General features: G+C 48.5%; 1 protein-coding gene across 1 annotated transcript in view; it reads right to left on the bottom strand.

Moving 5' to 3' along the window:
- Positions 1-27518, bottom strand: part of GLP2R (glucagon like peptide 2 receptor) — a 58628-nt gene that overhangs the window by 21742 nt on the left and 9368 nt on the right. The window contains exons 4-10 of the mRNA XM_019793222.2: positions 26213-26317; positions 22675-22796; positions 14645-14751; positions 12636-12789; positions 10793-10952; positions 9741-9801; positions 9269-9338 (exon numbers count right to left, since the gene is read on the bottom strand). Of these exons, the coding sequence (XP_019648781.2) occupies positions 9269-9338; positions 9741-9801; positions 10793-10952; positions 12636-12789; positions 14645-14751; positions 22675-22796; positions 26213-26317 (779 nt within the window). The remainder of the gene's footprint in view (positions 1-9268; positions 9339-9740; positions 9802-10792; positions 10953-12635; positions 12790-14644; positions 14752-22674; positions 22797-26212; positions 26318-27518) is intronic.

The following is a 27518-nucleotide window of genomic DNA, read 5'->3' as shown; positions in this document are numbered from 1 at the left end:
TAAGCAGTGGAGTCTCACACCCTGAAGAAGATGGGAATTCTCCAATGTCTATGTCTCATGAAAGACCCACAGAGCATCTGGACTCTGGGTTGTCACATGATGGTTATTCCTGAAACCCAGAGAATCAGGACGGCAGCAGCTCAAGTCAGCCGGGCTGTCTGCAAACCCAACATGACGCTCATTTACATCAGCCCGTGCTGAGCCACAGATGCAGACCCAGTCTGGGTGGTGGGAGAAGCCCAGCTATGGTAACAAGGATGCTCACTGGGGAGCCTGGGTCTGCGGACAGGAGACTCTCCTTAGTCCCATAGCTCAGTTCACGATGCACATTTGGCTTTTCCCAGAAGCCTCCGGCACCATGCTCCAGAAAATAGGAACCAGCCGCAAATCTGGACAAGATGGAAGAAGGGCTATGAAATGCCAAATGCTAGGAGCGACATCTTGATTATTTTGTTATTTTTAGCAGCTGGCAAATACNGGTCTACGGGCTGGCAGAGGTGTTTGCTAACATGCTAGGGGGCTCAGAAGTCGGCTTCATCTACCCCTACCCCCTGCCAACTGTCATCCCCTCCTCATCTGGCCTGCTGTGTGGACTAAAGTGCCTACCGTTAGAGCTCCTTTGGGTTGAAATACTTCATCGTCAGAACCCTGCTGAAGTGCACCCATCACGTAGCAGGTAAGGAACACCCAGGAAGGGGGGGCCTTTCTCCATCTAGTAGTCATTCATTTTCTCATCTGTATAACAATGAATGATTCAGTCACTACTTAGGATCTGACCTACTTTCACCATGGGAAGCAGATGGGCTGCGGCAAAGGTGAGTTTTAATGGGCTGGGAAAGCACAGGGTATGAAGAGATTCCCACTGTAACTCTTAGAGGAGGGCAATGTGGAAAGAAGGAGTCGTTTCGGGGACACAGAAAGCCCCTTGGGCTCCTGGTGAGACAGAAGGCCTAAAAAGGGACAAGACCAGTAAGGACTAATTTTACTGATTTCTCAACTTGGCCAAGTCCTGAGGTTATCAGAGAAGATTCAATAGGAACAAATAAAACCATAAAGTCAACAGGTGGTTCCTTCAACTCATTGGCTCAAAAAAGCTGTTCAACTGTGTGTTCAATTCGGTTGATCTGTTAACACCAGGAATTACGGTGTGGCTAGAACAGTCTTGCAGTGCATGCACTCTGTAAGGCTGTCCGTGAAGGGCTGGACTAATCAAAGCCTTATGGATTTTCTACTGGGAGCAGAGACTAGGACACAAGAATGTTATATTATTCCAGGATGGTTCTCTTCTCAATGTACACTCAAAGGTAACAGGTTCATTTAAGCAGTGGAGTCTCACACCCTGAAGAAGATGGGAATTCTCCAATGTCTATGTCTCATGAAAGACCCACAGAGCATCTGGACTCTGGGTTGTCACATGATGGTTATTCCTGAAACCCAGAGAATCAGGACGGCAGCAGCTCAAGTCAGCCGGGCTGTCTGCAAACCCAACATGACGCTCATTTACATCAGCCCGTGCTGAGCCACAGATGCAGACCCAGTCTGGGTGGTGGGAGAAGCCCAGCTATGGTAACAAGGATGCTCACTGGGGAGCCTGGGTCTGCGGACAGGAGACTCTCCTTAGTCCCATAGCTCAGTTCACGATGCACATTTGGCTTTTCCCAGAAGCCTCCGGCACCATGCTCCAGAAAATAGGAACCAGCCGCAAATCTGGACAAGATGGAAGAAGGGCTATGAAATGCCAAATGCTAGGAGCGACATCTTGATTATTTTGTTATTTTTAGCAGCTGGCAAATACGTGGGGTTAGGAAATCCCTTTTTTGCCCCTAATGCAATAAAGGTTTCGTTTTTTGCTTATGCAATACTCTTATCACATTGAGGGGGAGCTCTGCTCCATGCCATTCAGGGACCCGGGCTCCACACCCAGTGTGTGTTTCCAGGAATCCTATTTTGGGTTTGAGGTTCTATCCACTCAGGTTAGTGGAAAACTGTAACATGTGGTCTTTTAACCAAACGCGGAGGCAATTGTNCTGTTCTTTGTGTCTTCCAGGGACTAGACATGAGAAGATGGGCATCAACCAGTGGGCGGTATGGAGGAAGCCCTTCTTCAGTGCCGCGGAAGGAAACACCAGCCCGGACGAGCCTGTGTTCCTCTAGGTGTCCAACAAGACAAGAGTCAGCAAGCACATTCAAGAACCCAGCCAGCTCCTCTTAGATTCTGTGATCAGAATGGGGGTGCTTAGGACCCCAAATACGTAAGGCTCCCTTTCAGGTCCTAGAAGGTGCAGAGTGCATTAGCGTATAGAACATTCTCTCTTGGTGATATCGCTTTGGCATCCCAGCTCCTGCGCTGAGATCTGGGTCTACGGGCTGGCAGAGGTGTTTGCTAACATGCTAGGGGGCTCAGAAGTCGGCTTCATCTACCCCTACCCCCTGCCAACTGTCATCCCCTCCTCATCTGGCCTGCTGTGTGGACTAAAGTGCCTACCGTTAGAGCTCCTTTGGGTTGAAATACTTCATCGTCAGAACCCTGCTGAAGTGCACCCATCACGTAGCAGGTAAGGAACACCCAGGAAGGGGGGGCCTTTCTCCATCTATTAGTCATTCATTTTCTCATCTGTATAACAATGAATGATTCAGTCACTACTTAGGATCTGACCTACTTTCACCATGGGAAGCAGATGGGCTGCGGCAAAGGTGAGTTTTAATGGGCTGGGAAAGCACAGGGTATGAAGAGATTCCCACTGTAACTCTTAGAGGAGGGCAATGTGGAAAGAAGGAGTCGTTTCGGGGACACAGAAAGCCCCTTGGGCTCCTGGTGAGACAGAAGGCCTAAAAAGGGACAAGACCAGTAAGGACTAATTTTACTGATTTCTCAACTTGGCCAAGTCCTGAGGTTATCAGAGAAGATTCAATAGGAACAAATAAAACCATAAAGTCAACAGGTGGTTCCTTCAACTCATTGGCTCAAAAAAGCTGTTCAACTGTGTGTTCAATTCGGTTGATCTGTTAACACCAGGAATTACGGTGTGGCTAGAACAGTCTTGCAGTGCATGCACTCTGTAAGGCTGTCCGTGAAGGGCTGGACTAATCAAAGCCTTATGGATTTTCTACTGGGAGCAGAGACTAGGACACAAGAATATTATATTATTCCAGGATGGTTCTCTTCTCAATGTACACTCAAAGGTAACAGGTTAATTTAAGCAGTGGAGTCTCACACCCTGAAGAAGATGGGAATTCTCCAATGTCTATGTCTCATGAAAGACCCACAGAGCATCTGGACTCTGGGTTGTCACATGATGGTTATTCCTGAAACCCAGAGAATCAGGACGGCAGCAGCTCAAGTCAGCCGGGCTGTCTGCAAACCCAACATGACGCTCATTTACATCAGCCCGTGCTGAGCCACAGATGCAGACCCAGTCTGGGTGGTGGGAGAAGCCCAGCTATGGTAACAAGGATGCTCACTGGGGAGCCTGGGTCTGCGGACAGGAGACTCTCCTTAGTCCCATAGCTCAGTTCACGATGCACATTTGGCTTTTCCCAGAAGCCTCCGGCACCATGCTCCAGAAAATAGGAACCAGCCTCAAATCTGGACAAGATGGAAGAAGGGCTATGAAATGCCAAATGCTAGGAGCGATGTCTTGATTATTTTGTTATTTTTAGCAGCTGGCAAATACGTGGGGTTAGGAAATCCCTTTTTTGCCCCTAATGCAATAAAGGTTTCGTTTTTTGCTTATGCAATACTCTTATCACATTGAGGGGGAGCTCTGCTCCATGCCATTCAGGGACCCGGGCTCCACACCCAGTGTGTGTTTCCAGGAATCCTATTTTGGGTTTGAGGTTCTATCCACTCAGGTTAGTGGAAAACTGTAACATGTGGTCTTTNTAGCTCACAGAATTGGTAGGAAAGTTGAATACAATGCAGTTCTGATCCTAAATACCAGAGTTGGGTCAAACTTCACATGCTGGGGCGCCTGGGTGGCACAGCGGTTGAGCGTCTGCCTTCGGCTCAGGGCGTGATCCCGGCGTTATGGGATCGAGCCCCACATCAGGCTCCTCCGCTATGAGCCTGCTTCTTCCTCTCCCACTCCCCCTGCTTGTGTTCCCTCTCTCGCTGGCTGTCTCTACCTCTGTCAAATAAATAAATAAAATCTTGAAGAAAAAAAAAAAAGACTATGAACTGCCTGAGGGCAGAACCGATGGGACATTCATCTCTTTTTTCCCCCTGAAAGAAATTAGCACCAAGCCAAGCACACAGCAGGTGCTCCATAAATGTTAAATGCAGGTGCAAGAGAGCGAATGCATGTGATTCCAGGGCTAAGGAAGCCCACCACGACAGTTCTGTTTCCATCACTCTAGGGCAGAGTCCAGGCTTTTCTGGTTTTTTCCCTTAACCTTCTGAGCTGTTCTGTGGAGTCACGGTCTAGCCCAGGGTCCCTCAACCTCAGCACGGTTGGCATTGGGTGGGACAATTCTTTGCCGTGGGGGCTGTTCTGTGGACTGTAGGATGTGGGACAGCAGCCCTGGGCTCTATGCTTAGCTGCCAGTAGGACCCCCACCCCAGTTGAGATGATTAAAAATGTCTCCAGACGTGGCCGAATGTCCCCAAGGGGGGCAGAATCACCCTCACTTGAGAACCACTGGTCCAAGCCAACTGCGATTTTACAGAAGAAACAGAAGCCCAGAGAGGTCAACTCGCTTGGCTCAAGGGCATACCACAAGTCGGCCACAAAGCCCACGCTCCGTGGAGGGTACGTGAATCCCACTACCCTGGGAGTGAACAGAACGGGATCCTAGAGCTCGCGCGGCGCTGGGGGTGGGGTGGGTGGCAGGAAGACATCAGGTTCGGCAGCCCGTTCCTCAGGACAGAGTCTCTTCTCCAGGAAACTGGTAGAGATGAACAACCCAAAGCCTTTCTCTGTGGTCCGTGTCAAGGTTTTACCAGTTTAGATTCTGATGTCCTTCCTGTGACCAAAAGGAACTTTCCTCATTTCTCTTCAAACCTATTCCTCTTGTCCAAGCCCCTGTACTCAGACAACCATAGCTCAGCAAGGTCCTCTGTAAGACCTTCGCAGACCTGAAGACGATTATGAAAGTGTCCCTTCCAGGCGTGACTGNTGTTCCCTCTCTCGCTGGCTGTCTCTACCTCTGTCAAATAAATAAATAAAATCTTGAAGAAAAAAAAAAAAGACTATGAACTGCCTGAGGGCAGAAACGATGGGACATTCATCTCTTTTTTCCCCCTGAAAGAAATTAGCACCAAGCCAAGCACACAGCAGGTGCTCCATAAATGTTAAATGCAGGTGCAAGAGAGCGAATGCATGTGATTCCAGGGCTAAGGAAGCCCACCACGACAGTTCTGTTTCCATCACTCTAGGGCAGAGTCCAGGCTCTTCTGGTTTTTCCCCTTAACCTTCTGAGCTGTTCTGTGGAGTCACGGTCTAGCCCAGGGTCCCTCAACCTCAGCACGGTTGGCATTGGGTGGGACAATTCTTTGCCGTGGGGGCTGTTCTGTGGACTGTAGGATGTGGGACAGCAGCCCTGGGCTCTATGCTTAGCTGCCAGTAGGACCCCCACCCCAGTTGAGATGATTAAAAATGTCTCCAGACGTGGCCGAATGTCCCCAAGGGGGGCAGAATCACCCTCACTTGAGAACCACTGGTCCAAGCCAACTGCGATTTTACAGAAGAAACAGAAGCCCAGAGAGGTCAACTCGCTTGGCTCAAGGGCATACCACAAGTCGGCCACAAAGCCCACGCTCCGTGGAGGGTACGTGAATCCCACTACCCTGGGAGTGAACAGAACGGGATCCTAGAGCTCGCGCGGCGCTGGGGGTGGGGTGGGTGGCAGGAAGACATCAGGTTCGGCAGCCCATTCCTCAGGACAGAGTCTCTTCTCCAGGAAACTGGTAGAGATGAACAACCCAAAGCCTTTCTCTGTGGTCCGTGTCAAGGTTTTACCAGTTTAGATTCTGATGTCCTTCCTGTGACCAAAAGGAACTTTCCTCATTTCTCTTCAAACCTATTCCTCTTGTCCAAGCCCCTGTACTCAGACAACCATAGCTCAGCAAGGTCCTCTGTAAGACCTTCGCAGACCTGAAGACGATTATGAAAGTGTCCCTTCCAGGCGTGACTGTTGACTTCCCTGAATTTGAGAGGTGGGTTAGTGAAGAGCTTAGTCTCCAAGGAAGAAGAGAGTCCACCAGACGTGGGGCCATCAGATGGGCACTGCAGAAGGCAAGGGCAGTGTTTGCAAAGGGCATGGGAGGAATGAAGCACCAGGATGGATGTGGGGAACGGTGAGTTTCCACGTAGAAATTGAGTGCAGGGTGCTTGCGGCTGGATGGGTAGACAGGGAATGGCAACACTTACACACTCACCATAGTAAGGAGCTTGGAAGCACGCCCGAGAGCAAAGTGTGCCATGAAAAATCACACATAGGAGACAGACATCATCCAACTGAGCTCTAGAAAGACCTCTCTGGCTACAGTACAGAGGCTGGATTGCCAGCGGCAAGAGTGAAGGAGGGAGAGCACACAGGTGTGCACAGGAAATCCCAAAAGGCTGAAGAACAGCAGAGACCGTGGGGAGGGGTGAGTGGGAGGAGCAGAAGGTGTGGATGGGAGAGAGAGGAGCCCCTGCGAGCCAAGGTGACCCTGACCGTTCCTGTGTAGCTGGTAACAGCTTGGGGCGGTAGAAGCAAGGGCGTATAAAGGTCGTTTTATCCAAGACGAGAAGGTGGAAATGTTGTCTTGTCCTGGTGAGAGAGAATGGGGCTACAGGAACNCCAAGGTGACCCTGACCGTTCCTGTGTAGCTGGTAACAGCTTGGGGCGGTAGAAGCAAGGGCGTATAAAGGTTTTTTTTATCCAAGATGAGAAGGTGGAAATGTTGTCTTGTCCTGGTGAGAGAGAATGGGGCTACAGGAAGTCAGAAGCAGCCGGAGAGACCAGCATGCAGGTCAGCCGGCCACGGACAGCCAAGCAGCAAGGCCCAGAGCAGTGGCCCCAGCCGCGGCTGTGCATTCGAATCCCTCGGAAGGCAGCTACGCTCCCCATTGTACCACCAAGGCTGCACTATTCCAATCACTTGGGAGCTTTTAAAACTACCACCGTGCGGGCCCCACCTCGAGAATGTCTACTGTAATCCCCTGTAAACCTCCTGTAATCCCCTGAGCCTTGTTTCTAACGCACACCCAGGCTTGAGAACCACCGGTGTGAGGGCAAAGAGCTCCACAGACTCCCATGTGAGCCCCAAACCCGGGGATCTTGTTGCTGTGCGAATTCTGATTCGGAAGGTCTGGGGCGGGGCCTGAGAACCTGAATTTACAACAAGAGCTCAGGGGACCACCCTTTGAGCTGTGAGGATGCTCTCCAGTCCGGGCTGCACATTGGAATCCCCAGGTCACACCTGAGATCAATGGAACACAGATCTCTGGGTGTGAGACCCAAGCAAAACAAATTTTTGAAGACAGCCCGGTGCTTCTAAGAGCAGCCAAGACGGAGAACCATCGATATGGCTTCTAGAAGGCGGCAGGGTAAACACTAGGGTTCCAGCTGCACCAAGCCTGAGCTCCATCCCACAGAGGGCCTGCTCGTCTCCATCCTGCCTTTTCCTGCCTGGTTAGCGAGAACCTTCCAGTGCTGGGGAGTGTCGGTCACAGGTGTTCATCGAATAAGTTCATGCAGGGCTGCCATCTGCTCAGGCCGGCTGCCAGGAGGACTAGAACATGGGGCTGACAGTGGCCGCAGACAGGTTTTGGACAGATATGTGTAATGAAGGATAGCTGGGGCCATAGCAGAAGTGCGTACAGGATCTGGGAAGGACACGAAGGAAGGTGTGATGGTTCTATTTCCTGCGGGGAGTGTCTGGGGACCGCAGCCAGGGGCATCAGATGGCAGAGGGAGGGGGCGCCCAGCACAGGAGGGTCCAAGGCGAGGTACTAATGTGTGGCAGGCCTGCATCACGCATGTGGGCAGGAGGTGATAAAGATCTGGGGGACAGCAGCACAGGGCTGTGCTTACAAGTCCTGGTGCCCCCAGTCAGACCCTTTGGGCTGAGATCCAGCGCCCCCACTTCCTGGGACTTGAGGCAAGTCTCTTCTCATATTCTCAGTGTCCTCGTGAGTCAAAGAGACATAATAATAGCACCTGCCCATGAATGGGCNTGGTGCCCCCAGTCAGACCCTTTGGGCTGAGATCCAGCGCCCCCACTTCCTGGGACTTGAGGCAAGTCTCTTATATTCTCAGTGTCCTCGTGAGTCAAAGAGACATAATAATAGCACCTGCCCATGAATGGGTTCATGTGTACCGGGTGCTTAGACGGTGTGGCATAAAGGAGGCTCTCAATACAGGTCATGGGCGGTGTGGGGGGTTACCCGTCAGGAGGGGGTGCTGGGGCCACGGCGGGCAGTGTGGCTGGAGAGGACGGGAACCTGGAGAAGTGACGCGGGGGAGGGGCAGGGCCGAGCTCACGATGCCGCTCTCGCTCGGGATGCGTGTGGCCAGACTCTGCTGTGTGCGGAGTGACCGGAGGGGATGCAGCAAGCAGTGCGCATGCCACCGCTCAGCCTAGATGTGACACCGGCCTTGGACTCATCAAGAGCACCCCCACACTCCCGGCGTCCGCCTCAATTTCGACGGCTGCTTTCCCCTCCCCATCCCGGCCTCTTTGGTAGACTGCGTCCCACGGTATCCTCCAAGAGAGCTTCATGCCTCTGGGTCAAGCAGTCCCTCCCCAGCTGTAAAATTCTGGGGCCACTAGGAATAAGGGCCCTTCCTCCTCAGGGTCTCCGAAGAGCGTTATCTCTTGACTAATCCCCACCCCAGCTTTGGGTAACATTGACTACGCTTTTCTCTTCTAAAGCGGCTTCCTTTCACCCCCCTCCCTCCTGCTAATGGTGTCAGAATCCGAGCCCATAGCTTTGCCATCCCTGGGCTTGTTGGTAACTGAGGGCGGCCGCGTCCCCAAGGGCCACCAATACGGGGTCACTGAGCTGGTTACAGGTTTCTAGGCATAGTCTGAGGACCCAGGGAGAGGGAGGCGTGTAGTTCAACCCTGCATTTGAGTCCTGACCCACAACGAGGAGACGCCCCTAACTTGTTCCTTCTCGCTCAGCACGTCCTACTCACAACTCAGCCACTCCCGCTCAAGGGAACCGGCCCCGGCTCCCGCCAAGCCAGAGAGTTCGGGGAAGGTGGCTGGGGAAGGGGAGCAGGGTCCCCACAGCTGCCCAGCTCAGAGAGGAAGAAGCGGGAACAGGAGGGTCCTTACCATTACGCAAAGCAGCATGGGCCCGCGGATGATCCACCAGATTTTCTTATTCCTGTTGATCCCCCAGCACCTACAACAGAGTGGGGTGAAGACGTAAGACAGAGACAAGGCTGAATGAACAGCCTCGTGCCCGCCGGACGAAGGGTGCTCGCACTCAAGACGTGCCCCCCCCAGCCCCCTGAACAATGACGCAATAACCAATTTTGTCCCCATGGCTGTACACAGTGAGGGCCGCTGCTAACCAACGCAGTGACTTCTCGTGCTAATTGCAGCTAATTTTGTGCTGATTTGCGTGTGTAACTAAGCTAACAAACTCATTACTACAAGAAAGATCTGTGATTATTTTATCTACATTTCTAAGGATATTGTAGATGGCCCAAATGGAAGGGAGTGGATATTCTCTTTGGGAAAATGGCATAAACCCTTGTATTTGGGCATATCTGGGAAGCGCGAGAGCAGGTGAATTTCCTACCCTGTGTTCTCCAGCTGCGCACGGGCGATACTCCAGGGTACAACAAACAGCAGCGGGAAGGCTGGGGGAAGAAACGGAGATGCAGTTAGGAGCCGAGTGGCGAAACCTGCCTGCCTCCCACCCCAGCCTGATGGGCCAAAAGCATCTGGCAAAAATGTATAAAAGCCCACATATCATTGAATTGCAGGCTAAGAGCTGGAGAGACCTAGGGTGGGACAGAGCTCATCTGTTGTTTTACTGTCAGACAAACCGGGAAGCAGAGAGGAGAAAACGTTTGTCACGTGTTGCAGAGCAGCTCAGAGTAAATCCAAGACATTAACCCAAATCTCCCAAAATGTGGGCCAACCGTGTTTCTTCTGAATCCTGCAGCCTCACATTCTCCAAGAGTCTGGGGCAACAGGGGTTCCAGACCCCGTCTTGAAGACTCAGTTGGCGTTATACACTGAATGTGTTCCCCCACCCTCCATCCCATGTTGAAGCCCTAGCCCCCAGTGTGGTGATTATGGGGGGCGGGATCTTTGAAAGTAACTAGGTTTGGAAGGGGAGGTGGTGGTCATCATGGTGGGACTAGTGCCCCTATAGGAGGAGACCAGAAGAGACCAAAGAGCCTGCTTTCTCTCTCTCTCTCTCTCTCCCACATGAGCCTACAGTCAGAAGGCAGCTATCTGCAAGCCAGGAAGACCCCTCCCCAGAACTCGACCATGCTGGCTCTCTGATCTCAAACTTCCCAGCCTCCATAACTTCGAGAAGTAAATGTCTGTTGGGTGAGCCATGCTGTCTATGGCATTTTGTGATGGCAACCTGAGCAGATCACTGCAGGGGACAGGGTAGGAGGGAGGGCCTCTGATTCCATCAAAAACCCCGTCGGATTTTGAACGCTGGCACTGGGTCTACAGTGTTTGTGAGTTTCTGCACGTGTGCACACACAGCCCTTTCTTCAGCATCTTGCCGCCGGAGAGTTCTCTGTCCCAGACGCTCCCTCCGATTGGGAAACCACAGGCTCCATCAGGCTCCTATGTTCTGATGGGCCCCTAGGAGAAGAAGTCACTCACCCCAACCCACCAGCATGTATCTGGGCCACAGCCGCCTCTCAGAGAGCACTGTGGGCTCCAGCAGCGTGTGGAGGTAAAGGCCTTCGACCAGCAGCCATGAGTAATTGGCACCCACAAAGTAGTGAAGCAGGACCTGGGCGGAACGGCAGGAGGCAGATATCTGCGGAGGACAGAGCACCCGAGGGTGAGGCCAGGCATTCTCATGTGGACCCAAGAGGGTGGAGAAGGGCCTCCCCACGCACAGCCCTCCCTCTTCCCCACCTTGACCCTGTGAATCCAGTGACCATCTCAGAGAGGCTGGCAACACTAACAAAATGGGAGGGAGGGCTTCCTGTAGCTTCCAAAGCCCAGCCTCTTCCCTGACATTTTGTACATTGGTAGACAGACAAAAACAGAGAGACCTCGTTAGCAGAAAGTTCCCTAAAGGAAGCACAGGAACGTATGCTCTTTGATCTTAATTCAACTCAGCAAGAAACCAATAACTAAAAAAAAAAAATCTTCATATGATTGGAAAGGAGGAAATATGTTTCTAGATGACCCGTGAATCAAAACGGAAATAATGGTAAAAATTAGAACTTCTTTCTGAACTGAATGAAAGGAAAATCCTGGATATCAAAATGTGTGGCATGCAGCTAATACCACATGGAGAGTACAACCTATAACCTTAAATGACTTCATTTAAAAAAGAAAAAGGTGGAAAATCAGTTATCCTACCTACCATGTCAGAAAAAGCAAAGTTAACCTCAAGAAAGGACATGGCAGGAAAGCATAAAGATAAAAGCAGAAATTAATGAAAGAGACAACATAAAATAAAGAGAATCAACAATGTCAAAATTTCTTTCTATGCAAAGTCTAGTAAAGCCATAAAACATGTGGCCAGGATGATCAAAAGGGGAGAAAAGAGAGTGAAAGTATCATGGGATGCAAAAAGCAATACCTTCATAGCTCCAACAGACCTCAAAAAGATTTTAAGAAACTATGAACAATATTATGGCAAGAAATCTGAAAGGTTAGACGAGGGACACAAATTCCTAGAAAAACACAAGCTACTAAAGCTGACGCAAGAAGAAATAGAAAATCTGAATATGAGTCGAAACGAGTCCATAATTAAACGCCTTCCAATAAAGAAAAATCTGAGCCCAAATGGCTTCACTGGAGTGACCTCTCAAATGTTTAAGAAAGAAAAACACCCATCTTAAATAAATCCTTCCAGAGAATAGAGAAAGAGGTGACAAGTCTGATTTGTTTAAAGAGGTCAGCATAAACTTTATCTTCTTTATCACAAGAGAAGAAACTTACTCACAGGTGCAGGTGAGGGAGTGCTAAACAAAACACAGGATCAGCTAACGACTCCAGCATTATAGGAAAAAGAGTAATATATCAGAACCGAGTTGGGTTTATTCCAGAGGGTGAATTCAACAGGTTACTACAATCATTATTAACAAGACAAAGGAAAAAGCATCCCAACAGAAGCAGATTTCAATGTGCAAAAGCTTTGCTGTTTTTAAAAAATAGTAATAATAATAATTAATAATAATAATAATAATAATGGTAATGATCTGGTTTGGTTGTTTTGTTCACAGATGAAGAAATTTCCCACCCAAGAACACACAGCACCCTGCGGTGGACTCTTCCATGAGCATTTCCTCTACCTGCCCCCGTCTCGGGAGGTTTGGGGTTTTTTTGGTTTGGTTTTCAGGGTTTAAGTCAGATGATGCCTCTCTAACCAGAAGGACTTGGACACCCCTTTATCTCCCTCTTCCCGTTCCCAGCTCCGCCTTCCTGTCCCACGATTCCCAGGACTGATCCACCGGGTGGGAGGCTATGGTAGGGAGGGACATACCTCTGACACGTAGGACATCCACTCTTTGTCACTCTTGGGCCTCCTGGAGTAAGAGTTGTGGAAGATGGCATCCTTCACCAGCACCGCCAGGGCTCTCAGGATGAAAGAAGCAAACAAGTTCATGTGGATGTAGTTACGTGTGCAGTGGAGTTTTCTGTGCGGGGAGAAAGCGGGTGTCTTCCCTCAGGAAAGAGTGGTTCAGACCAACAGGCGTGTGCCTGAAACACCCGGGCACCTATCACTAGAGGGCAGATGTTCACAGTGTGGATTCCAGAGTGGCACGGCCGGGTTATGTGCTTTTCTCTGTGCCTCATTTCCCTCATCTGGAAAATGGGGATAACATTTACACATTGAGTAAAAATTGAGCGATTGAGGCAGAAGGGCTAAATCAGCTGTCCAAAGTCCTAGAGAAGGAAGTGGTGGAGCTGAGATTCAGACCCAGAAACTCCGAGGCCAAGGGGCCACTCTCTAAGGCTCTACGACCTACGAGGACAAGAGCGCTTGCCTCAAGGATTGTAGGAGCACCAGTGCATTAATGGGTGCAAAGTACTCACACGGTGCCTACCATCGTAAGAATCCAGAAAATGTCAGCTCTCATTACCTCCTCCTCACCCACCTGAAGCCTCCTGCAGGCTTTTTTTTTTTGGGGGTACTGGCTGGTGTAAAACTGTGTGTCCCCAGTCTCTCTAGCCAAAAGGACCCTTTTCCATCACTGTGTCCTCACAGCCCTGCCTGTGTTTCCAATGCAGCACAAATCTGCCTGGTTTCAGAGCTATTATTACTTTTTCTACACAGTATTTGAGGCAGGTTTTGTGTTTTATTAGTTAGGCATCTTTCTCCCTAATTAGATTGGGTGCCACTCAAAGGCAAGGACCAGATCTTGCTCTGTCAGCACATGAGGCAAAATGGACATCTGGTCAACCCCCAGGCTCAGCTAAAGTAATCTTCCCCAGGGCTGGGCAGCTACTTTCTCTGGGCTTGCTTCTGGGACTTTGAGAAGGTGAGTTGAGGAGGTCATGGATGGCAGAGGGTACAGGCTATGGAATTCTCCCACTGCTCAAGAATTGCTCTCTGGATGGGGGATATGGTCATGACTCTGCTCCAGGAGCCATAGTATATCCCGGGATTGAGGGGCCAGACCTGGGGCTACAGGAGCCCAGCTGGGGAGCTGTTATGGAGCTAACATCCAGGTCTCCAGAAGGTCCATCTAGGTCTCCTGCATTGTTATCAAATGCTCATTCTGCCACATTATACTCAGTTATGTTGCTGAACGAAGGCCAAGAGGCAGCCTTGGAGGGCTCCAACAGGGGTCCATGAATATCTCACTTGGATGATTTTTAAAAACATGGATTAGTAAAATGCACTCAGGCTTTGGATTCTGAGAAACAATATAAGGGAATGAAATGCTCAGTCTCTGAACTGCCTGGTTGTGAACCTGCCCCCATCACTCACCAGATGCATGACGCTGGGCAAGCTCCTTGATCTCTCCATATTTCAGTCAACTCATTTATAAAATGGAGCTAACAATAATGCTAATCTCCTAGAATTAGAATTGGCCTTAATTCTGTTTACGAAGAAATTTAAATGATTTAATGCATGTAACGTGCTTAGAAATGTGCCTGGCACTGAGGAAGCCTGGGGGCCCAGCTCTGCCACTCACTAAATTTGGGGAAGTTTCTTAATCTCTTCCGTAAAAACCATGCCTTTGGCGGAGCGGGGTAGACAGGAGGTTATCCAATCCCAAGGAGGCTAAAGCAGAATTAAGACTCCCAGATTCCAGTTCCAGCTGTACTCCATGACCCCGTGACCCAGTGCCTCTCACTGGACCTCGGATATCCCTCTCCCCTCCACCTGCAAAATGGAGGTGATCAGCCAGAGACATTCTCAGATCCCTTCCAGCTGTGATGGGCCATGGCATCAGCCAGCCCAGTCTTCTGTCTTCTAGAGGGAGCCAATGATCAAATTCCAGGGTGGACACCTGAAGATGTGCAGGCAGAAGTTCCACTCACCGAAGAAACAAGAGGAGGGTGAGTGCCAGGAGGAGGGAGATGATGGAGAGAGAGTACCCCACGGTGTATAACAGCTGCAAGGTCGACAGCAAGGCACGGTGTTCCGCCTGAGCAGAGACAAAGCAGATTTGACCACCAAGCCGGGCAGCTATGCTCTCCACCCCCCAGCTCTGTGCCCTGGATGACCAAGGGTCTAGGCATCCACTGCAGCCTTGTTGACACCCAACTAGGGTAGCTCGGACTGCTCTCTGGTACATCTCAGAGGCCAAAGAGACTTGATGCACTGAAATGCCCACTGGGGGTCTCACCTCCCGGGCTGATCCTATCGACCAACATTGATACAGCAAGATTCACAGTATCAAGGAAGAACTGAGCCCAGAACAAGAGGGTGCCTTAGAAATGAGGACAGGGTTTTTTTTTGTCCCTGGGTGTGCTGTCCCTAGAGTGTAGGAGACCCTCTCTCTGGAAGATGGGGCCAGGTTTTCATCTGGATGTTCCCTCCTAAAATAACTTTTCATGCATGACCACTTAGGTGAAGACCCCATAAAATAGTGGAATATTTTCTTTGAATCCCAGGACAGCCTGATTGTGAACAGAGGATAATTTATTGGAAACTCTCTGTTGTGATTTCCAATGGAATCTCACCTTCTCACTCAATCCATCATGCTTCTCGCCATCAAGATGATGTTTCTCACTAAATTTTTGTACAAGAACCCACAGCAAATATGTATTACGTGCCAAACCATGACTTAAGCTTCTCCACATAACACTTTTATCAGCTTTATTGAAATATACCTGGTGTACCATTAACTGTGCATAGTACATCTCCTCTCATTCCCTCGCACCATCTTATGCCCAAGTAAACACTGTTTTCTGTTATTAGAGATTTTCACTTTACAAAATTTTACATAAACGGAATCCTATGATATGTACTTTCCCTCTTTCTCTTCCTTCCTCTTTTTCTTTCTTTTTTCTCTCTCTTCCTTCCTCCCTTCCTCCTTCCCTCCTCCCTCCCTCTCTCTCTCCCTTCCCTCCTCCCTCCCCTTCCTTCCTTCCCTCCTTCTTCCTTTTTATTTCTTTCTCTTCCTTTTCTTTCCAAATCAAGCTTATTTACCTCGGAATAATTATTTTAAGATTCATCCATGTCATAGCATGTATCAATCGTCTACTTTTTATTGCTGAGTAATATTCCATTGAGAATATACCACAATTTATTTATCCACTCACCTATTGATGGACATTTGAGTTGTTTTCAGAGTTTGGCTTTCACAAATAAAGCTGCTATGAAAATTTCTGTACAAGTCTTTATGTCGATGTAGGGTTTTATTTCTCTCAAATAAATATCTAGAAATAGAATGGTGGAGTAGTATGGCGTATGTTTTAAATTATTAAGAAACTGCCAAACTGTTTTCTGAATAAGTTGTATCAATTTATGTTTCCACCAACAGTGGAGGAGGAGTTCCAGCTTCTCTACATTTTACTAACACTTCATATAATCAGTCTTTTGAATTTTAGCCATTCTCATGGTACATAGTACTAGCTTACTATGGTTTTAATTTGCATTTCTCTCATGATTAACAATGTTGAGAATCATTTAATGTGCTTATTTGCCCTCTGTGTATCTTATTTGGTAAATATCTGCTCAAATATTTGGCCATCTTTTAAATTGGATTGTTTGTCTTAATTCTGAATTGTAATGTTCTTTATCTATTATAGATATAAATCTCCTGTCAGATAAGTGTTTTGCAAGCATTTTCTCCCATTCTGTGGCTTCCCTTTTCATTTTTTAACAGTGTCTTTAGAAGAGCACAGTTTTTTGTTGTGATAAAGTTCAATTTGTCAATTTTTTCTTACATATGTGCTTTTTGTGCCTTATTTTAGAAATCTTTACCTGACCGAGGGCCTTCATATTTTCAGCTGCTTTTATCCTAGAAGTTTAATAGAATGAGCTCTTAAATTTAGGTCTATGATCCATTAGTTAGTTTTTATTCATGGTGTGAGGCAAGGGTTGAAGTTCAGTTTTTTTGTTTTTGTTTTTGCAGCCAATTGTTCTGGCGCTATTTTTGGTAAGATTATTCTTTCCTCCACTGAATTGCTTGGCATTTTTGTCAAAAATCAATTGCCTGGGTCTTGTAGACAGAATATACTTGGATTTTATTTTGTTTTATCTTCTTAATGCAATCTGATAATCTCTTTTAATTAAGGTGTTTAGGTCATTTATATTTAATGTGATTATTTATTTGGTTGAGCTTAAATCTCTTGGTTTTCTCTTTGTTCCATCTTTTCTTTGTTTTCTTTCCTTATTTTGGTTTGAGTGTATTTTTTATTCCATTTTTTTCTTCCATGACCTACGAGCTATACCTCTGTTTTGCTTTTTAGTGGTTGCTTTCATGTTTACAGTATGCGACTCTAACATCATACTTCCATGTCCCTCATCCTGGCCTTTGTGCTATTGTCCCACATTTTACTCATGCATACGTTAGACCCCATAATACGTTGTTACTATCTTTACTTTAATTAATCACATTTCTTAAAAGATTTTAAAAATAAGATAAAAAATGTTTACCCTCATATTTCCTATTTCTGGTGCTCTAAATTCCTTTATGTTGATAAAAAAATTCCATAGAACATGTATGTCTTTCCGTGTTAAAGGACTTTCTTCAACATTTCTTGTAATGGTGGTCTGGATACAGAAATCTCTGTATTGCCTTTGAGTCTTTCCAAATCAAGCCCAACCATATTTCTATCTAGAATTATTTTCTATGGACCCCCGTCAAGAGCTCTCTAATCCTGTCATGTCTCTAACTGCTCCTTTTGGTCTCTCTTCAACTCAAAACTAAATCTATCCTCCTAAAACCAGCACCAACCTACCTCTTACAAGAAGTCCTCCATGAATGCCTCTCTGTGTACTGTCGACTCTGAACTCCCAAAGCACTTGTGGTCTGTTTCACAAATTGGGGCATCGGTTATATTATTCACTAATGTGTTGTTTGCATTTGTTGTGTATGTCCAGATAGGCTATAAATATCTTGAAAGCAGAGAAATGTTTAGTGTTTCTACACACAGAGTGGCATGAGTTCTTTAAATTGATGAATCAGGTGGCATATCAAGACCTTCCTGAGTCGTCTGAGCCTCGTTTATATTGTATGGATGTATGAGGATATATGAAGTTAACACATTTAATTAAGTAAACTAATAATCTGTCTCTGAATTATTATATTTTAAAACATGTCTGTGTTTTATGCTTTTTGGAAACGAATTAGGGGAATTGCTTGATTTTTATTCATCTGTGTTTTAGTTTGAGTCCCCACAGAAGTAGACCCTGAGACAAGGATTGGAATGCAAGGACTTTACGTGGAAAGTGAACAAATCATCCGTAGGGGAAGGAAGAAGCTAGGGAAAACAAACGGTGCATTATCAAGGCAGTTACCACGGTGGGCAGTTGGAGCTTACTCCCTCTGGGGAAGTTCTGGAAGCTTCAGAATTAGCTACTCTAAGACTGAGGGAGCTGGGACATTTACATACTAACTCCTGCCAGTCATTGGTTAAGGGCTATTCTGTGGTGGGGAAGGGGGAGGGCATTAGTTCCTTGGTGCCTCTGGCCAGCCTTTCAGTGGACTAAGTGGGCTCTGAGAACCAGAGAACCAGCAAAGACATGCATATGCTAGCGATAAGAAGTTAGATAATTGTGTACTGAACGGGTGAGGGCAAGGGGACAAAGATGGGCACCAACAGCACCTAGTAGGTTGGTTTCATTACACTCCTACGGAGGAGTTTCTTAAACTGTCTTCTATGTTCAGAGATCCAATAAAATCTGCCTACTTCCCTAGTGGCCCAGAACACCCAGTTTCCAGCTTACTCTCAGTACCAACAGGTGCACCTCAAGTCACTTAGACCTCTTTGTGAAATGCTTCATAATCAGCGTGTACTATGCGTGCACGGAGGGGACAGGCATTCTCATACACTGCTGAAGGGAGGGCAAAATGGCACAACGCCTATGGAGGGGAATCTGACAATATTTAACGAAATTACATATGCATCTATCTGCCTTTTATTTTTTGTTTTTTAAAGATTTTATACTTATTTGAGAGAGAGAGTAGAGAGAGCATGAGCAGGGGCAGAGGGAGAGGGAGAAGCAGGCTCCCTGTCGAGCAGGGAGCCCGATGCAGGACTCAATCCCAGGACCCTGAAACCATAACCTGAGCTGAAGGCAGACGCTTAACTGACTGAGCCACCCAGGCGCCCCTGCATCTACCTTTTTTTTTTTTTAAAGATTTTATTTATTTATTTGACAGAGATAGAGACAGCCAGTGAGAGAGGGAAACACAATCAGAGGGAGTGGGAGAGGAAGAAGCAGGCTCCCAGCAGAGGAGCCTGACATGGGGCTCAATCCCGTAACGCCGGGATCACGCCCTGAGCCGAAGGCAGACGCTTAACCGCTGTGCCACCCAGGCGTCCCCCTGCATCTACCTTTTAATCTAGCAATCTCATTTCTGGGATTCTTCCAAAATATATACCACAGCAAATAGAAGCCAATGTATGGATACAAGGTTATTTGAGGTGGCATCGGTAAGATTGGAAATAACCCCAATGGTCAGAGGAGAGTCACTGAATAAAGTGCAGCAGATATATACACATACATACTTTGCAGATGTGAAAGAAAAAAAGAGACAAATGTTTCTAGGCACTGACATAGAGTAATTTCTAGGACATGCTGCTAAGTGAAAAAGGCAAGATGCAGGATAGGTGTCTGGTATACCTCCTTCAACGTAAGAAAAATGGTAAAACAACATATTTGCTTAGTTTTGCAAAAAGAGACATAAGATGCATATTATAATTTGATAAAAAGGAAAGAAAAAGAAAAAAAGGAAGGATAAATTAGTCAGAAAATAATAAAAATGTTTATCTATGGGGGTAGGCAGAAATAGGATAGAGACAGTGACTGGAACGTGGTTTCTCTGACTATACTTTTTTATATAATCTTGGCTTTCAAACCCCATCAGTATTTTGTTTATTAAAAATAAAATTAAAGGAACACCTGGGTGGCTCAGTCGGTTAAGTGTCTGCCTTTGGCTCAGGTCATGATCTCAGGGTCCTGGGATCGAGTCTTGCGTTGGGCTCCCTGCTCAGTGGGGAGTCTGCTTCTCCCTCTGTCCCTCCCCTCCCCCTTCACTGTGCTCTCTCTCTCTCTCTCTCTCAAACAAATAAATAACATCTTCTAAAAAAATAAAATTAAAGACAGAAGAAAGCAAAGAGAGAAGAAAAAGGCCAATTATTAACGCTAATAGAAACAATGGAATAAAACTGTATATCCAATCAGTACCATGACCACATAGAGAAAATAGTTATTTCAAATAATTATGAACACAGTACTCTGAACATGGGATACAGTCTAAGGACAAAATGTGCTGCAAATATGGGGCTTTTTCCTCCTTAAATCTATATATTACAAAGGTCTTAGGACCTAGTAGTAGTGGCAGCGAACTCAGAACTCAGATCCTGGTTTCTTTTCTTCCTTTTTTTTTAATTTTAAAGATTATGTATTTATTATCTATCTATCTATCTATCTATCTATCTATCTATCTATCATCTATCTATCGGAGCGAGCACAAGCAGGGGGAGCAGGCAGAGGCAGAGAGAGAAGCAGGTTCCCTGTTGAGCAAGAAGCCAGATGTGGGACTTGATCCCAGGATCCTGAGATCATGACCTGGGCCAAAGGCAGATGCTTAACCGACTGAGCCATCCAGGTGTCCTGGGATCTTGGTTTCTTTTCTCTCTCTTTTTTAAAGGTGTTATTTATATATTTTGACAGAGAGAGAGAGACAGCCAGCGAGAGAGGGAACACAAGCAGGGGGAGTGGGAGAGGAAGAAGCAGGCTCCCAGCGGAGCAGGGAGCCTGATGTGGGGCTTGATCCCTGGACCCTGGGATCATGCCCTGAGCCGAAGGCAGATGCTTAAAGACTGAGCCACCCAGGCACCCCAGGATCTTGGTTTCTAATAACATTCGCTCACTTAGAGAATCCAGAACTCTGTGAAGAAATAGCTGATCTGGGCCCAGAACAGGGAAATCACGAGATGAGCTTGGACCATCTTCTTGTGCCAGAAAAGAAGGAAGTGGTCCAAGGCCAATGAGATTAGCACAGAAGGACACAAGAGCCAGTTTGGAGGTATTCCACTCGCTAAATATAGAAAAATATCGAGCATCAAAAGAGTAAGTGAATAAAGCAATTTGTAAGTTCATAGCAATACTCAAAACCGGGGTGGGGGAAGGGGAAAGAGTCTTCTTTGCAGAATAACGCCAGCTAGTAAATGTAGAAGAAATGACAGAGCTGGAATCAGCTCAAGCCAGCATCGTCAATGAAGGCAGTGACACTGATGAAGGGAACAAGACACACACACGATTCCAAAGTCTCGTTCCACCAATTACTGGCCAGAGAGGAAAGGAGACAGTACCTATACCATGGAGAGATCTGGCTGTCACTACCGAGACCAAGTGACCACACAGAACATCACTGTAGTGTGACACCTGACATTTTGGTCTCCTGGCCTGATGCTATACCGTGCACCCAGCACCTACGAGGTTGAACTTGAGTGTTATCGAGCCTCTAAAGCCAACCTCCAGCTTAAGGAAATACAGAAGATGAACGAATGCATCCAATAACAACAAAGTTCTTTGGGGGGGGCGGTCTTCAAAAAGCCATTGTCGTGGGCCGTCGTGCGTTGGGGTGGGGGAGAGTCTAGATTAAAAGACGCTAAAGTGATATAAAATGAACTCCAACATATGAACCTGGGCTAGACTCTGGTCCAGGGAAGAAAAGCTATAAACATTGGAAGGGAAAACGGGGGACACTGGAATATGGATAAAACATCAGCTGATATGATGTTAATTGCAATAACGGTATTGTAGTTACGTGGAATAATGTCTTTGCTTAGGAAAGACCTGACGAACATTTAAGGGTGAACGCTCACGGTGCCTGCAAATTATTGTCAAATATTTCACAAAGAGAGAGACAAAGCAAAAGCAAACGGGGGAGGATGTGAATTTAGATAGTGGGTCTATAAGTGTTTATTATTCTTTTAACTTTTCTATGTGTTTGGGTATTTCAAAATAAAATGTTAAAAAGATAAATATATGTCAATTGATATATCTTATGTAGCATGGAAAACTAAATTTTATCATTAAAGTATACATATTAAAATTATATACACACATGCACACATACACACACACACACACACACACACACAATCTCCTGAAAGAGTACCATTTATCGTGCGTAAGGACCCCCAACTGACAAGACGGAAGAAAATCACCTATTTTGTTTGCCAGCACTCTGAAGAGCAAGGACCTACTATCATTAGCCTTTTTTGGGCAAAATGTCAACCCATTATTAGAAACACAGGCAAACATGGCTAGAAGTTGTTTTTTTATGTTTTGGGGATTTGGTTGGTTTTGTTTTTTTTTTTTAAGTATTGGAATTCTTGGAAATATGGCCATTTGCAGAGGAGAGGAGGCAATGCCCCAGTCCTCACCTCTCTAAAGGGAGAAATCTTTATTTCCGGTCTTGGGAAGTGCAGTTTTCAGCTCTGGCTTTGCTGTCCCTGCCTGCCACCTCAGGCCCCTGCGGGCGAGGTCCTTGCAAGGACCGGAGTCCCAGACTCAGCTGCTCGTTGGCACCAGCTGGGCAATTAGGGACCAGTCTGATGCCCAGACCCCACCACAGACCCGCTGACTTGGAATCTGTGAAACCATTCACTGAGCATTGATTAAGCACCCACTGTATATATGCTTTTGTGCAGCCCAGGACTAGGCCCGGGGCGAGAAACCGAGCGGCCTCAGGGGTCCGCCCATCACCCTCGGTGGCTGCCACAGCTTGCTGTCATGAGACTGTGGACCCTCCCCAGGGGAGTTTGGGCCAGACTAGCTGTGGGGGATGGCTCTCTGTGTGGCCCCCAAAGCCAAGTTGGGGGCGCCTGGTGGGGGGTGGTTGGGGCCCTGGGGAGCATCATGCCGGGCCAAGCAGACTCACATTGTGTCCGGAGCTGTGGTTCTTGGAGCATTCAGAGTCATCCTGCCAAATATCTGTGGAGTTTTCCAGCGTCCGCCAAGTGCCCCGAGCCAAGCAGTATCTGTAGGCCCTTCCTGAGTTTTCTGAAAGTAAACATAGCTCTAGGGGAAAGGTCAGAGCACGCAGCCCGTTCCCGAGCACGTGGTGAGGCCCTCATCCTCACCGCAAAGCCATGGAAAATCCCAGGGAAAAGGGATTTTCACTTCCCTTGGGGGTGGGGGGGGCTCATTAGCATTCCTGCTGTTTATTTGGGGTGGAAAGAAAAACACGGAAGCCTCCACGTTTCGTAACAAACCACAGTCCACTGATGTCTGCTGTGTTTACCCAAAGTCTCTGAAGCTAGAACAGTCCCTGGTGACTCAGGGACGTGAGAGCCCTCAAAGGTGCAGCCCAGCTGGGGATGCGGACTGGGGCTTCGGGCGCGCGGTCAGAGGGGGGCGTCGCGGCCCCATGCTCCAGAGGCGGTGGCACGAAGAGGAAGGGGTGGACAGAGCGTGCTCGGCCATCTACAAGCTTGGTGGCCTTGAGCCCGCGGCCCTCTCACTCTCTGAGACTTCTGGTGTCTTAAGAGCAGAGGACCATCTGGGTAATGGGACCGGCCCTCCCCAGTGTGGGGGAGGATTAGAGAGAGAGAGAGAGAGAGAGAGTGTGTGTGTGTGTGTGTGTGTGTGCGCGCGCAAGTGACAGACCAGCTCTGTGTCCACGATGATGGGTTGTGACCCAGTCCCATCCATTCCCAGAGCCCTCCCCCAAAGGGATTGCCCTCCCCCCTGGAAGACCAGGGACCGGACTCCCAAATGAGCAATGGAAATTGTCCGAACTTCCTGCCCCTGACGCTGCACGGCGTGGACCAGTGGTGACTACTGGCTGAGTGTATTGGACGGACACCCATGGGGTGCTTATGCCTGCCCACCTGAAGTCTCCGTGAGGGCGTCTGACTGCCCTCTCGAACACCATTCCCCAGAGCCAGCTCTTCGTCTTCTCCCCAAACCTCTGTTGATGGCCAACCCATCGTCCCGGTCCTCAGGCCCCAAACGTTGGAGTCGACCTTGCTTTCTCTCTGTCTCCCCTGCCCTTCATCCGGCCCATCGGCCAATCCTGTCGCCTGGACCTTTTAGCCGACCCAGAATCTGAGCCCCGCCTTTTGGCTTGCACTCCCTGCTCCCCGCTCCCGGGAGCCACCGCTCTCTCTCGAGCGCCCGGATTATTGCAAATGCCTCCGATGCTCTTGCCCCACACAGTCTACGGTTAACACAGCAGTCATGCCACACCATGCCTCGCTCCAAATCTTCCAAAGGCTGTCTGGAAACAAGGCAGAGCCCTTCCCGGGGCCCCCCACAAATCCCTGTGAGGTAAAGCCCCCAGTACTCTCTGACCTGACCTCCCACTGGTTCTTTCCCCTTCAGGGCAGCTCCTCGTGGCACACGCCAGATGTGAGCAGTGGGGGCCCTGAGCCACCCCCCAGATGGTGGTGAGCATGGGTGGGTCCAGGCGGGGTGTGAGCTCATTTCCTCCCCTCCACCTGCCAGCCCTCTCCATCCCTCACCTCACCAAGACAAGTCTTGACGGTTCCTCTTACCTCTGCCTGCATCTCCACCCTCATGGTCCCTTTCTCTGGATCCCGGGAGTCGCTTCCAATGTCAGCTCCCTGCCCCCCACCCCATTCTTCCACCCAGCGAGCCATCAACATCATATCCCCAAACCACAAATCGTATGCAGTCCTTTCTCATGCCTCAGTGCCTTTGGGGCTCCACGGGATGTTGCCCTTCAGAGGAAGGCTGAAACCCTCGGTGTCAGACACAGTTTCTAGGCAATCAAGCCCCAGACTCATGTATAGTCAGACACCGGCCCGCCTCCTGCCCTCCCACTGTAGTGTTCCTCTGGTCTTAACCTGCCAGGCTTTTTCTCCTTCTTTCTGCTCTAAACCCTTCCACGGCCTCCATGATTTCTTTTCACTGTACGGAACCCTTTGGATTCTAGGATTCTAAGATTTAACACATAGGGTGTTGAGCGGAAGAGTGACCTCCCACCTTCTGTGAACCACACTCCCTTTGGGACACTCGAGAAGTTCAGAACCCCTTAAAAAAATGCCTTTAACTCAATTCCTTTGTAAGTTTAGATTTTTGACCACTTTTTCGCTTCAGGTGGAATGGACCTCCGTTTTTAGCTCTGGGAAGAACAGGTAGGCAGAGCTGGGCAGTGGTGGTCTGTTCCATGCGCCCTTGAGATCCATGGACATTCGGGTCTTGAAGACCTTCGGGAATCCGAGGGCTTGACCTTGGTCTCAGCCTCAGTTCCATCTACAAAGCATCTCTCTGCGGCTGACCCGGTAGCCTCCTCCTCATTCATTCTTCAACATGGCCTCAAGAGTAGCTGCTGTTCACCTAACTTTATAGACAAGAAAACAGCTCAGAGGGCTCTGGACACGTGCCCAACGTCACAGAGCGTAAGAGAGACAGACAGGCTCTAGACTCCACGTGCAGTGCTCTCTCCACTCTACTGAGCTGGCTCCCTCAGGGCTGCTTCCCTCCATTATCCAGACTCTCCGGTCCAGCAAACTCTGGTATCTTCCCTTAAATGTCATTCCTGGGTCCCTTCCAACTGGGTGTCACCAGAGGATAGTTGCACAGAATATATCACTAGCCCTCCCATCCAGAAATGCATCTCTCCTCCTTGGAAACTCTCTCTTTGCACCAGAGGCCTCAGAAAAGCAAAACCAGATTTTAACTGATGATTTACTGAGCTGAAATTGAATACACAATATCCCCATCTCGCCTGCTCGGTAACCCAGTCCCACTTGGTTTTGCCTGAACTTTGTAATCGCTTATGTTTCTTAAGAATAATTTTTTCTTATTCTTTAATGGCTTTCAGTCCAAGGCAAAAGAGTTCTAACTAGTAATTGTTTCTCTCCCCCTTCCAGAATAAACCAACCAAGAGGCTGGGCTGCTGGGGCAGGTGGGGGCAGGATATCCTCCTGGGGTCCTACGGAATAGCCACTTCATTCAAGCAAGATGGGGGCAAGCTGAGCGGTGAAAGACTCCATCCAAGGCCCACAGGGCTTAAAAGCACCATCCGGTAGGGCCACGTTCCAATGCTATCATGAGGGTAGTTTTGACGCACTACTTCTCCATCCAGCAAGCCCAAAGTTGTGGATGTGAGCAACCCCATCTCACCCCACCTCTTTCTCCTCTCCAGGACAACCCTCACTGCAGCAAATTCGGTGGTAGCCGGGCCTAGACTCTCCAATCTTCAAAGAAAAGGGGACTCTTGTATTAATGGGACACCTAGGCGCAGAAGAACTTCAGGAAGGCAAGAGGAGGTGCCCAGAGAAGAAGGAAGGTGTGTTCCTGACAGCTCAGGAGACTTTCTGTGGGGAAAGAGGCCTTGAGACAAGCGCTTGGCTGGAGTGTGCTCTCTCTAACTGCTCCCTGGCAGGCCTACCCAGGTGGGACCAGCCTTTAAGGGAACTGGAAGAAAATGGCAAAATAAGACTTACTACCTTCACGCCACCAAGGTAAGTACGAAGGGCAGGGAACAGAGACATTTCCTGGAGAGGAATGAGGCCAGCACACGTATCGATCAAAGGTCCCGTTACAAAAGGTCCCTGTGGGGAGAGAAAAGGTCCCAAATGAGGGCAGTGTTGGAGGACCAGGGCCACCGATGGAGGCAGAGCCCCCTCCCTGGCACAGGAACCTGGTGTACCCCACGCAGAAACTAGCACGGGTGTCCCACTGTCCAGCTAGGTCAGGATGAGGAACAGCGTGGGGAGGAAGGAACGCTCCATGCACCCCAAGCACTGTGGCTTTGTCCACCCAACCTGACCTCTGGCAGCAGTCCCGTCGGTGATGTCAGTGTGCACGTCATGCTGGTGATGGTTTATTTAACATGGACTGAGCTATCACACAAACTCGGGGTCAGGAGGACACTTGGAGGTTCAGCCAGTGCCTTCTGTTCCACAATTAACTAAGGAGTTGTCAAACCTTCATCAGTTAGATGCTGGAACACCCTTACTGTAAATGGGCAAAAAGACCCGTGGGTATAGAAGGATCTGGAGAATTGAGGCTCTTGGTTGCCTGTATCCAACACAACCTCTGTCTGGTGATAGTTCCCCATTTGACGACCAATCCAACAAGCATTATGAGGCATTTGCACCATGTCAAATTCAGGAGATGATTTATACCCTGGCACGGGGCGATGAGACACTAAAAACATACAACCCAGCTTTATGGACCTCCTGGAATGAAACGAAGGGGTTTTAGGCTGGGTCCCAAATGCCCATAGTGCAAACTCCTCCCTCCTGGGAACCAAGCATCGTTCCTGTCTGCTCCCTATGGGGGCGAGCATGTGGGGGCCGCTTGGGTCGAACAGTCACATTACCGGCATCAGGACCCCAAAGACGCAGATCTGCCAGGTTACAAGCTGGCTCAGGGTATCCTGTGGACCTGGCTGCCAAGCGTCAGCACATGGTCCCTGGTAAGCAGCGCTCACCGGGACGAGCTGCTCACGGCATGACTGCAAATAAAGAGGACATGCCCTACTTTGATTTCAGAAAGCAGGATTCCCTAAAGAGAGGGAGGTTCTTTTAACAGGGACCAAGCTCTGATGGCCACCAGCCTGGGCTGAAGAAATATTCAGAGGGAGAGGGGTATGGCTGGAAGGCTGGGACTTTCTGGGTCAGGAGAAGGAAGAGAGAGTCTATGGTGTCCTGTCCTCCTCCGGACCCAGGAGGATAAGGAGAGGCCAGATTTCATCATTTAAAAAAAAAAAAAAAAATCTGGGGCACCTGGGTGGCACAGTGGTTAAGC

Source organism: Ailuropoda melanoleuca, chromosome 17 (genome assembly GCF_002007445.2).
Source record: "Ailuropoda melanoleuca isolate Jingjing chromosome 17, ASM200744v2, whole genome shotgun sequence".
NCBI classification, from domain to species: Eukaryota; Metazoa; Chordata; class Mammalia; order Carnivora; family Ursidae; genus Ailuropoda; species Ailuropoda melanoleuca.
The sequence above is the reverse complement of the archived record's forward strand: the minus strand, read 5'-3'. Positions and strand labels throughout refer to the sequence as shown.